A 13569-nucleotide genomic window follows, 5' to 3' on the forward strand; every position below is an offset into this window, starting at 1 on the left:
GAAATCTAACCGTTCCATATAGTTGTCATTTGAAGCATTCTAAACATCATTATACTTCCTGTTACAAAGCATTTTGAATGAAATTAGTAGCGATGCCGTGAATATCCCCTGATCCTTGAGTCTTTAATCCTTACTCATTATCATTGTTGAAAAAATGAAATATATTAAATATTCGGGGATAAAAAAGACATTTGAAGGAAAAACATATGGAATGAATCTGCTGAAGAAAATCAAAATATTTAAAAAAGGTGATGGGAATGCTGAGGATGTTAAAAGGGAACAAAGAGAAAATAAGGTAGGGGCTGCGTTCTTTGTTACATCTTGTCGAACAGGAGAGACGATTTGAAGAAGGGTAGGTTGTCATCTTTTATCTTTGACGGGATATATCAAATGTTCATAAATTGGTAATGCATTTCGAAAATTTTTCCAGTTTATTAAATTATAATACATTTCCAATTTTGGGTACTTGGTGGGTAGTTTTCTATTTCAAGCTTATGGGCAAGAGTTTTGTCTTTATATTTGCATTTGCAAAAACTAAGTTTTAAGCCAATTTTACTAATGAGGACTTTTGCTTCGATTAGATTAGAACCACTTCATGAACAATGGATAAGCTACCTTTAATTGTATCAAAGGCCAAAATAATTTATTAACTGGTTTTTTAATACTTCAATGAATGGAGATGTCTGGTGTACAAATTACCTTGTCCTTGTTCCTTTAATTTCCTGAAATCAGTATCCTTTTATTATGCGAGAGAATAGTTTTGAATTTAAAATAACATTTAGAAAAGCTGAAAGTTCTAAAAATGAATTGAAGTTCTAGTGGTCAAAACGAACAGAATTTTATGTCTTTTGGTCATTCTGCCTTAAATTGCATGAGAGATGGGATCATTTCCATGCCGCTTCTCTAATTTTCCATTTCCAATCGGTGAAAGACCCGTTTTAGTCTTATTTGAAGCCTATCTCAAATCCATCTAACTGTTTCGTATGTATTATTATGTTCCATCGTATAAGTTAAGTAGATTAGATTTGAATAAGCTAAGTTGTAATTTTTGGTCTTTATCGTTGGACTCCTGAAAGGTTCAATCTTCTATTTCTCTTCTTTCTATTGATTATGAGCAGTAATGCGTTATCATCTCTTTGCTTAACTTCTACGAAAGAAAGAAATCAGATTAGCAGACATCATTTCAGCATCGTATTTAGCTTAAACCTAGGCTTAGACCAGCGACAGTTTATTAAAAAATAAGGGAGAAGTTATGTTGATGGAAACAACTGAAAAAAGGATTCTGAATATAAATCTAAATTTAATTGGCTGAACGTTGTCTGACATGACGTAAGTCGTAACACTTTTCTTGAGATTAAACTATACTGCACAGAGAGTCATTTTGAAAAGTTTGGCAGTTAAAAAAGTTATGAGAAAATGAAAAACGTATTAGAAAACATATTTTGGTAGATTTAATTTGTTATTCACACATATTGTACAAATTTTGATATTGCAATTCTGTTCCTAAGGTTAAATTATTTATAAAGAACCATCAGGAATGCAGTTTAATTTCACTGCAAATTGTATTCATGCAGAACTACAAATGAATATCCTGGTAGCATTTTTGATATATCATAACTTATATCGATCACTGCTGTATAGTTTCTGTTTTTCTGATAGCACCAAATGTATAAAACTGTTTTTGATGATCAAAAACTCAACTTTTCAGCGAGTCTTCACTTCGCTTAAATCCAAATTTAAATTAAAAGTCGGAAGGAGGAAATAAATAATGTACTAGAAATTAATGGTGGTTGTCGTTTATATCTTTTTAGTCAGGATATTTGTGCATTTTACCAGAAGTAAAATGACGACATTTTCGGATGAGACAAAGGAGAGGAAAGAAGATTGTTCTTCATTTGCTATTGTTATGCGAAATCGGTAATTGTGATATTTTTAAGCAAGCCAATTCACAACCAGCATTTACAATGGAACAGGCCAGTAAAGCACTAAAGGCCTATAAGAATCGCAAAAAAGCACGACAAAAGGCTCGCGAGGAAGAGGCGTGTTACGTGGAGTACAGGAAAGCTGAAATTCTAGCAAAATTTAAACCAAAAGTGGGAACTCTTCGAAGTGCTGATGAGGCAGTCTTTTGAATCCATCAAAGATCGAATTCAATTAATTTCGCTCATTTGAGTCTCTATGAATGGTTAAAAGATTTGCTATTTACAACTATGAATTGAATTTGAATGTCTTTAAAGTAATTATATTTCAAACCTTTTGATTTCCTTAGTAAGCTTTGCTTACTCTATTCCTATGATTCATGTTGATTCATAGTGCAATATAACATAACCTGCTTCATTCTTGAAAAGGTTACTTCCAGTAGTTCAAGAAATAGCAAGTTCAACCTTGAAAGGAATAAACGTGAGAATATTTAGAATCAATTGTAGGTTTTCCCAAAGCGTCGGAAGGGTTCAATGGGTTTTGGCGAACGAAAAGCGCATTACTTATCCATTCGACCGAAACCTTGCTATGCAACTTGGCTTGGTAGACGGCGAAATATTATCGAGGCGAAGTTTGTTATTTCTTAGATCTGTTTATTGAGCCAGTTAAATTATTACAACTAAATGAATTTAAATACTGAAATCAAATAAAGTTATAACATTGTAACTATTCCCTTTGCGATTAGCTAACTGCTTATAGAGATGTTGAACGTATAATAGAAATTGAAGTACGGATTATATGTTATCGATTGAAGTCAATTAACACTCTCAAACAATTTAACACGCTCTTTTCGAATTCTTTTCTTATCATCTAAACTAAAATAATTCTTTTGAATCAACTACTACCCATTTAACATTTGACTTTCCAACTCTTTACACATCTTAGAAATTTTATTCTGCTGCAATAGTAGTGAGAGATAATAAAAATGAACCAAAAATTTCTTTTTAGGAGGAGGTGAAGTATCTGAATCATGCAGTTTGTTTGTAAATGTTTAAATTTCTTTTTGTAATTGAATCTATTTATTGTAGGCCTTCACCGATGGCAATAGCAGCGTCAGTTGATATGACAGATCACTCTGCCGTCCCAGAATTCAGCAGACAGTCTGTTAAAGAATCCGATAAAGAAAATAATGAAAGTGATTCAGTCAAGAAATCACTTGCTTCAAAGGCATTATTATATCTTTTGATGTCTTAATAGTTGACGGCCAAGCTTTATGCTTTTTCTCATTATAATAGCAATAAGATTCTCTCTGGCCAATGTTTTATAAACAAATGATAGGATAAGATAAAAGGTAAAATAAAAGAGATGATAGCATAGATAAGTAGAAATTCTTTATTATAATATTTCGATTATTGCGACTTCATAATTATAGGATTCAAAACATACACCTCAGATATCTATCTCACACATACAAAAAGAATCACAAAAGAGATCATCTATGATTGGCCCAGAATTTGAAGGCGATAGTGGTCTAGTTAAAATGGCCACCTATGGAGCACATGCTGATAACCCTTTGATAAATGGTGTACCGTTCTGGACTATTGAAACTCCTCAGTGAGCCTGAAGGTTTTTTCCCAAAGTGAACTGATAGTGAATAAGGCTTAAGAGTTATTTGTATTTTGATGATTTCCAAATGCACTAAAAATTTATGTTAACAAATTAAAATCTTTAAACTAATTTTTCGTCTTCGTCTTTTTTTTTTTTTTGGTCCGACATAACAAAGGCTTGTCAACTTGATGAGGAATTTCGGGAACATTTTTACTTCATAAATACTTCACATACTTCACACCAATTCCTGATAATCTTCAGTATTTTTAGCAGAAATTATTAGAAATAATATGCAGTATACAATAAAGTTGAGTATCAGTAAATGAATGGACATATTTATTTTTCTTAAATTATTGAATTTTTAGGGAGGAGGAAGCAGTAACAGATGATGATTTGCCAGTTGACATGGATATCCTAGAAAAAGTTTGTACTGGAAAAAAGACGCTTGATTCACGACCGTTTGAAAAAATTGAATTTAACCCATTCGGTCCAGTATCCAAAATGAAAGCAGTTGCTGTTTAATTAATCAATTAGTCTATAACTTAATATGACCAAACATTAAGTAGAATTTGTTGGTAAAATTCAAGTATTCAATCATAATTTGCCAACATATCTAAGTTACTTTATTAATATAAATGAAAAAGAATTAAATAAATCGTAGATAGCTTCAAAAAAATTTAATTAAAATTGAAAATTGTAAAACGGAGAATCGAAGTTATGAGCAGGTAAACAAATGAATAAAATTAATTGCACTGAACGTTGTTGGAGGATGATATGCTATTCGATCGTGACACGATTTTGTTTTCAAATACTGTGGAAACGGTAATCCGCCTGCAGCCCGAGGATGATGAGAGGAGAGCAAAACCTGCTGATCCATTACGGCGCCGCATTCGGTGGGCTGATAAAATTAGTGTAACGACCTTTGATCCTAAAAATCGACGGCCTAAAGATGTGAATATTTTTTTCATAGAAATCAATTAACTTAGTTTTTTCAGTTCTATCAATTACAACTATGGGTTTGCCAACTTAAGGCTTATTTCGTATTCCATAAATTGTTAGATTATAATAGTATTTGAACTATTATAGTTCTTATCGTCATGAGAAATTAAAGAAGCCTTAAATAATAACGGGGCTCAAATGCAGAATTTGTGAGCAAAAGGGATATGCTCTCTTTATTTGAATTATATTTTTGCTACCATTCTATCTTATCATAAATTTATTTAGTTGATTTTCTCACACTGAATCATTATTTGGGACAAAATTTCTACTAGGAGATGAGAAAATTTGAGGGAGTTGGAATTCTAATATAAATTAATTTCATATACTTACCTCATCTATTTCAAATTTTTGCTTGTACCGCATATTTGGATCATTTGAAATTTAGATTCAAGAAAAGGTAGATTCTTATTTCATAGCTAAAAAGAGTTTTTGTCTCTGAACTTTGAGAATTTCTTTTTAGTAGTTCATCTACTCTAAAATTTTTGGTCAACAAATATAAGTATCTTTTACAAGTATTGTATTCACTTCTTAAAGCATTTCGAGAATGTAAAATCTCTCCGGCTTTTGGGTTCATAAGTCTAATGTTGAATTGAATATTGTATTTCCAATAGATAATTGCAGATTCCAAATGACATTTTTTTGAGCTAAATTTCCATTTATGATGCAAACTTATTAAATATTTTATTAACTTAATCAATTATTTGTAAGTAATTATATTTCTTGATAAATAGCATTTTACGAACATTCTGAATAATTCCTATTACTTTCACTATAACGCGTTTCTAATATATTCTAAGGAGTTTTCTAGGTAGCCGTGTAAACAAATTGTAAGTTCAGATGGTTGCAATATTAAATTTTAATGTTATCTAACAGAAATATGAATATAAAAATACTGAATTTGACATGAGAAGATGACCCATGGATAAGTACGCATGGAATGTATAAATAATAAAATAAATGGACTGCGCTTAAATCAATTAATATAAGCTGATTCGGTGAAAATGCTTCAAAGATGCATTTAGCAATACAGACCAAATATTTCACATGTGACACTGAGCAATGACTTTTCAGCAGTATTTACTTCGTTAAGTTTGCTATTATATCCTGAAAAAAAATAATTTTTAAGTTGCATTGAGCAAATTTTTCAATGTCTACGCCTTTCAAACATATATCTTTAAATCTCTTAGTTTTATATTTAGGTCTTCAGATATCTTGATATCATGAGGATCGTTGAGACTTGAGTGAGAAGAACTCTTTCTTCAGACGATACATATTCTCCTTTCTCTCTCTGATTCAAATTAGTGAATTGTTCCAATTATTTGTTCATGTTATCAGTTTTCCTGAAAAATCGGTAATCATATATAAAGCATTTAGCAAAATGGGCATCGAAAAGAAATGCATTGCAATGATTTTTATGGATAACGTTCCAACGATTTGCTTCCGTCTACAAGAAAATATTTTGTTAAGCGCGTTCTGCTTAAAGAAAAAATGATTTCTCTTCCAAAACTAGTTTTGTTGAATTTTTCCTGACTATTTCCCTTTGGTTAGAAATATTTTAAAAAATTCTTTTTCTTGAAGCACGAATAATTATTTATTCTCAACTAGATTAAGCGGGACTGGGATGGGAAAGCACTAAACTTTTTTTATTCGTTCATTTTTTCATAATCACCCAATTATAAAGATGGAATTTATATGCCATATAAAAATTCTGATGTTTTTTTCAATAATAATTATCTTTCTATTATCTTAAATATCAGTCTTAAATTAACAGACAAGATTTCATTTTTCTTTCATAACCATACAATTGCAACTGTTTTTCAGCAAGGCTAAGATGATTTCCCTATTCTAATCTTAACTTTTCCAGTCAACTTGATTACCACTTACAAAAATTTCAGATGTTGTTTTCTATGTATTTGACCTCTTGTTGGTTGGCCAAAAGAAGAAGCAGTAGTAAGAGCTTGAATGACTCCCCAAACTATTGCCGCATTTTAATCAATAATCAAATTAAAATTCAGTTACTTTACACATACCATCAGCTATTTCAGGCCAAGTTTCAGAGTGTTAATTGAGTAATCATCACTGGTCACAAAAAACAATAATAAGCATTGCAGATACGAACACCGATCAATGAACCACTACGAAACATAGCACGTGATAGATCATCGATTGCTTGCTAGACGAAACAAACATTCGAGATTTCATTATTTACATTTGAAATGTGCAGTTTCTGGTTTAATTTAGAACTGTGGATTGTAAGTACTTAGAAACAAATGAATTGACATCAGTTTTTTCACTTCCTATTTTTGGAATACTTCTCTTTTCCGTTTCTTGCTGCTTTTTCCCGAGATCATTACTGATAGTCGTTCCATATCAAAAACGAAGCTCTCATAATTTCCTTTCATGAAACATTTTGATTTCCTCAATAATTAGTTCAATAATTACTCTGTGATTCCACCAAAATAATTACGGAAATGAAAACGAAATATGCGCGCAAGAAACACAATGTTTACTGTGGGATTAAAAGAAAGGAAAAAACAATAAAAAGATTGAACTAGAAACGCGACAATGTTTTCTTTATTTGAATTAATGCTAAAGATGCAAGCATTTAGACAGAAACAAATTCTTATTGCTACAAATTAACATTTTCGTATCCTAGAGGATTCGGTAATCCTTTGCTTTGCTAAAGGAAAAATGATGAAGACTGAGAAGCATTCCATGGCGACGTTTAAGAACAATATTTTCTTCAGGATAGCTATAAAAGTAATGATTTAAAATTGTACAATGGTTATCGGGAGATACGAAAAGAATAAGGATCAGACGCTAATTGGTCTGCTTCTCGTTGGCGAAGAAATGAGAACTGCAAACCTAAATAAAGATGTAGGTACGTGGTATCACATCCGGCAGCTATCACCACAAACTAACTGAAACTGCTGCTGACTTGCATAAAAAATTAACTGCTGTTGGAACAGACGGAATAGAGTGCAGAAAATCTGATGGAAGGTTATCAGATTAAATTGCATTTTGTCATAAGCAAAAATTTATCACTTTTTAATAAATGGAAGCATCACTGGTCAAATTTAAATATATCCCAAGAAAAAAAAACTTTGTTTCCATATTTCTCCAAAATTTTAGTGTTTATAAATAGAAATACATTTATAAATAGGTTACCGATGAAAAAACTTAGTCCTTTCACATTTCTTTCTTAACTTGTCAACTGCAAAATATGCAAAAAGGGCTTTATAACTGCTTATAATTATTATTTGTTCCTATTTTTCTCAGCGACTGTGTTATAGAAGTAAAATAGCAAAAGCTTGTGTTATTAATCAGTGTAACCAATTAATCAGTCAATAAGAAGCAGTTCCTTTTTGAGATACACGAGGACATGTCATGAGCCCCATAAAGAACATAATTTGTCCTCGATTAGATAGTTGAATAGATTTTTGCTTTTGAATAAAATGCTTTGTGACACATCACCAGCCATCACAATGCACTTAGTACTTCCACTTACTTTATCCATCAGTTAGTCTTGTAATCTGTCAAAGATCGGAGTGCAGTCATATTGATTTGGTTACTTTACAGTAGGATAGTCAAAACATAATGTAATATATCTATGATTTGATTTGTTCATGTACGAGGTTTTTGATTTTTATGCAACGGGAATGGAATATCGACCCAGAATGATCTCTTCAAATATTTGTGAGACATTATTTTATAAAGCGTAATTAGAAAACAGCAAAAAGAGGAAAACGTAATCTTACTGTTACCAGTTTTGGGTTTTATTTTGGTGGCGTAGCCAGAAATGACAACGATAGTCTTCTGTCCAATGGGCGGTCTCCATTGTCTATTTAAAAGGAACACTTTCCAGCAGTCACTTTCAAATCATTTTTACCAAAACGTTACAAGCACTTTTTAGTTCTCTGCTTGCACTTGTTCCCATACGACATCCCTTTTGTATCACTGTTACAACAGTTAGAATGATCCATATCGTGATGTCTGTGGATGACATCTCTATCGTTGCTGAATCCCATCGTTCGACAGAACAGAAGGATCGATTTGGTAATACCCGTTTAAGTGTTAGCAGACGAAATCATTCTCGATCAAGATGAATTCCGAAATTCAGGAAAAATTCACTGTAAATATTTAAGAATGAAGGATAGTATATTTATTGCACACACCTGGGACTGCCTAAAATGCATGTCATTTTCTTGAATCTTGAAACGCTCGTTTCTGGTTTCCTTGTAAGCAATATAACCATTCTAAACAAGAAAAACAACGGATTTCTCAGAATACCAATCAACTTGCTAAGTTCGTGGCGCTTAATGAATGATCCTTGGTTGAACATTTCTCCGCTACTATTTATATTCACATTGTACCTTCTTCTGCTTCAATCCACCGTTGTTGTACAGTACTGTAACACATCGATTTAAATTGTATATTTATTTATTGAGATTGAAATATGATTTGATAACAAGATTTTAATACCTTAAGACAGAAGAAGTAACTTTTGACTACTCGGTCTTTATCGATTTATTATTGCGTCACTTCTTTTAAAAGATCTCATTTCTAGTGTCATTTCGTTCCAATAGTTTTCTCTAAGTATCTATGTACATTGAACCTCGCTGATCGCTTTTATGATTGTGTAAAACAAATTGTAGAATAAATCCAATAAAGTGAACATATTTATTCATGTATCCTTGATTGAAAAGAAGTTCAAATGCATATTAACTTGTTGTTTTCAGTTGGCACTAATCAGTTGAAGCTAAAAATATTTCGAAACATGAGGAGGAACTGTTTGGCATATAATAACGATTAGCAATTAGCATAAAGCAATCAAAAGAGTGATGACTAGTGATGTCCACCTAACAATACTAACCACAATACAATGGGTATTACAAAGAGTGCAGCGCACTTATTTCATAAATTACAAGCTACTTTAGAAGTGAAAAGGCTGCTAAGAAGTAAAAAGAGCGCATTAGTCTCATAAAAGATGGTTTACTCAGTGCTATCACTCATTATCATGTTATGATAACACAAACATAATAAACTAATATCTGATTTCAATTTTTCTAAAAAGACATTTCCTGCATACTGCATGGGACAAAAACTAACCAAGAAGCAAGCATATGGTGCAGAAAAGGATCATTCAAAATCAAAAGAAGAATTTTTCTTAAGATCAGATCAGATGTGAGTTAGATCAATTCCCATTAGTTAGTGCATTTTGCTTATTTCAGAAATATTGTAGTATGTCATGCCTTATCCAATTAGAAGAAAATATTCATCATTCAGACAATTATTAAATGATCCATTTGCATCGTTTGTTAATCATTTTCAACTTATGAAATTAAAAATTTCGGAAGGCGATGATCAAGACTACATGGCATATCATGATTTGAGAAATAATTTAATCGCACTTAATCTTATTTAAAATGATCTCATCAATAGTTATATTTTCTTTTTTTTTTTTTTTTTAGTCCCAATTCTTTTTAATCGCTTGCTATTCAAAAGAATAAAAAAGAAAATTTGGTACGATTAATATTTGAAGTCACGCAACAATGAAAAGCTATAATTAACTGGTAAGAACAGAATCGTCCACTGAATCAAAATCTTTCATTTATTTATTTAATCTAATTCATCATTCACATAATTCATGCGTTATCATTCCAATTTAAAGTCCTATTATAAATAAAATAATCTAACTGGAAACAAATGGTTTGTTATGAATAATAAAAAATATTGCAAAACAATTGTTATAAAAAACAAAATTATAAACTTCTGAAATTTCCAAATTTAATTTCAATATTTTCATTTCTCGAAAGTTTCATGATAAAGGCATATATGTCTCGAATGTTCGGCAAATAAAATATCATCATGGCGGCTAAGATAATATTTTACCACTAAATTTTTTTGCTTGAAAGTTCATTCAAATAGTAATAAATGGAACTATCATCTATTACTTTATTCTTACTGCTGCTATTCCATTATCATTATCATTAACATCAAACTGCCATGACTGTCAATCGAAGTTAGTACAAAATACAAAATAAGTTGCATAGCGCATGCATCTAATCCGAAATCTTGTGATGCGTTTCGAAAATTGTATCATTGTTCGTATTTGAAAAAGTAGTTGATAAGCATTTACGCTCTAGTGAAGTGTATTATTTGGCTGTTAACCAATATATAATCATATCATTCCTTTTTTAAAAGAGTTTAAGTTGCAGCGCTGCAAATTATGTGAAAATGCATAGAAAGTCGGCACTACTTATCACTTTTGAAACTGATAACGTATGTACATACACAGTAAACACTATATACACAACATAATCTTGCTTCTTATAAACTTATCATTTAAAATCGACTACTTTTATAAAACTGAATTAAAATGTGGGAATATGAAGAATATTTGAGAGATAATTCCAGTATATATAACATAATCCACGGCAAAAAGAGGATCATGTAAAGTTTGCAGAGAATCATCCATTGGGATTACTGTAAATTTGAATGAAGAGCAAAATGCACTTGTTTTATTAGTTATCAAAGTGGTCGGTTTTAAATGAATGATAAGTTTATAAGAAGCAAGATTATGTTGTGTATACAGTGTTTACTGTGTATGTACATGCGTTATCAGTTTCAAAAGTGATAAGTAGTGCCGACTTTCTATGCATTTTCACATAATTTGCAGCGCTGCAACTTAAACTCTTTTAAAAAAGGAATGATATGATTATATATTGGTTAACAGCCAAATAATACACTTCACTAGAGAGTAATGCTTATCAACTACTTTTTCAAATACGAACAATGATACAATTTTCGAAACGCATCACAAGATTTCGGATTCGGTTGATATTCATGATAGTATCGATGATAATGTTAATGATAATGATAATGGAGTAGTGGCAGTAAAAATAATTTTAATTTTGTTCTCTTTTTGTTGTTTTTTAAACAATTTTAACATTTCAAACATACTGTGAAAAATGAAAATGATTAGGAGAAAGTAAATGAAACCATAATTTCGCAGTAAAGAAGCATCGAAAAAAATACATTTTGATTGATACTCTCGTGGCAATTATATTTTGCAGCATTGTTTTCTTATGAAAAATACATATCTATGGAAGCACTAAATTTCTAAGTCATGAATGATTGAAAATTATACATAATAAATAATTCACAGTTTAAATTTAGGCGACCACTGTTTGCCGTTTATTTTAGCTTAATTGTTTATTCTAGACGTAGCAGTAAATAATGATTGTACTTCATATTTTTGCTGCTCAGAAACCGATTCAATGAATGGTAGCAATTTAGAAATTCAAAAGATGTATTTTTGATTTTGAGCTCATAAGATTCTCAAAATACAGCTTTGGAATAATCAACAGTTGTAATTTGCATTAGAAATAAAAATACTTTTGTTCGGAAGTAAACAGAATGAAATTACTGTTTTGTGTCTTCGGTTTTAAGTGTCATTCTATTAGAACCATAACTGGTACCAATAGAATGAGATAACTTGAGAATGTGTCGTTTCAAATTCTGTTTAAATTCGATGCATATTAATTTCCGATGTTCCCAAAATTTTTAATGATTAATTTTTTAAGCAATTTTACAGGTTTTAATTTACCGCACAAAAACATTTCTAGTATGCATCCATAGAACATTGATAACAGCTAGAAATGCTGCATTTCCCGCATTTCAATTCCCAACACTACAAATTCCTGCCAGAAAAGATCGAAGGAACTCTAACTGAACTCAAAAGTAAGATCTACAATTGGTCATTGTGTTCCACGCAAAATTGTACAGACCATGACGGTGTTACACAAAGCTACACAAGAGTCCAACACTGGTATGTTACTGCGTTAGGTTGTGGCCAATTCTGGGTTCAGGGATGTTTGGTTTATGTTCTGGTGACTAAGGTTGGCAGTGGTTTAGATAATGTGTAGAGCCTATGAGACATTTCATTAGTCGAAAGCTTAGTAATCTTTTCATAAAATAAAATATGAAATAAGAAAAGGATTTAATGAAATTTTTAGTGACAGGACTCCAACTCTAAACAAATCAAAGTTTTGTTCTTTATATCCCGAAGTTTTTCTTCAAAAATGATTTCCTTTTTTTTGCTGGAAAGAAAAAAAAAAATTTAAGAATAGAAGATATAAAGAAAACAAAACTGAAGTGGTCACGTGAAATATTTATACTTATCATTACTTTAAAAACAATGTTGACATACACTGGAAAGAAAATCCATGTACTTTGAAGCTGAAAATCTTTTATATTATTATATTTCAGGAACTTATAGGGATAGTTACGTTTTCACAGCATTCAGACGATATGCAGTAGTTCTTTCTTTGTCCTTTCAGAAATATTTCAAAAGACTTTTAGTGTACAGAAAAATAGAGGAATGATAAGTAAATAAGTAGAAAATTTATTCATAAAAAATCTTTAAAACTTCGAATTTTCTCTTCTTGAAAAAAATTCATCTTACCTGTATCACTGGAGAATTTTATTTTATGAAAAGATTGCACAATTTCTGCTCAACTGTTCTAATTATTTATATGGGGAGAATTTGTATAATTCGTTTCAAATAAAAAAGACTTGAAATTCGATGTGCAAATGGTGCAACTGCAAACAATGTCATTAGAGTTCCAATAATAAACAATAGCAATCAACCATCCGCGAAGCAAACATGCTAATTAAGAAGATGACAAATATCATCCATTTTAATGTTTTAAAATTTGTTTTTGAGAAACCCTCGGCTAGCTGAATGATTCTTAACTGATATAAAGAGGACGAGAAAAGTTAATATGGGATTCCTTCAATATTTGCATGGGAAGCTATACTTTTACCAGCTTTATTATGTAATACGGATATTATGGAGGGAAAATTTTGTTAGCAAATATTCATGCTTAGATTTATAATGAAATTCAAGATTCAAGATTATATAATTCTAAAAATTTGACTCGAATATGATCAATCTTTAAAAGAAAACAAAAAAGATAAAATCGACTTGCAGATAGAACAGCGATTATTCAATGAAAAGAGTAAAGTATCATTCAGTTG

The 13569-nt window shown here is 30.9% G+C and overlaps 1 protein-coding gene across 2 annotated transcripts; it reads left to right on the forward strand.

Moving 5' to 3' along the window:
* Positions 1-154: 154 nt before the first annotated feature.
* On the forward strand, positions 155-6704 carry Bm10076 (Uncharacterized protein; the record flags this gene model as incomplete). Of its 2 annotated transcripts, XM_043078918.1 has the most annotated exons (8): positions 155-295; positions 1938-2120; positions 2427-2551; positions 3009-3147; positions 3353-3534; positions 3894-4038; positions 4297-4479; positions 6639-6704. In XM_043078918.1, the coding sequence occupies 8 exons, from the start codon at positions 155-157 to the stop codon at positions 6702-6704; spliced, it is 1164 nt and encodes a 387-aa protein (XP_042934852.1). The 2 variants fall into 2 exon arrangements, with proteins under 2 accessions (XP_042934852.1, XP_042934853.1); XM_043078919.1 differs by lacking the exon at positions 155-295 and having other exon boundaries at positions 1965-2120.
* Positions 6705-13569: the final 6865 nt, after the last annotated feature.

The sequence above is a fragment of the Brugia malayi genome (genome assembly GCF_000002995.4).
Source record: "Brugia malayi strain FR3 genome assembly, contig: Bm_v4_Chr2_contig_001, whole genome shotgun sequence".
Classification (NCBI taxonomy): Eukaryota; Metazoa; Nematoda; class Chromadorea; order Rhabditida; family Onchocercidae; genus Brugia; species Brugia malayi.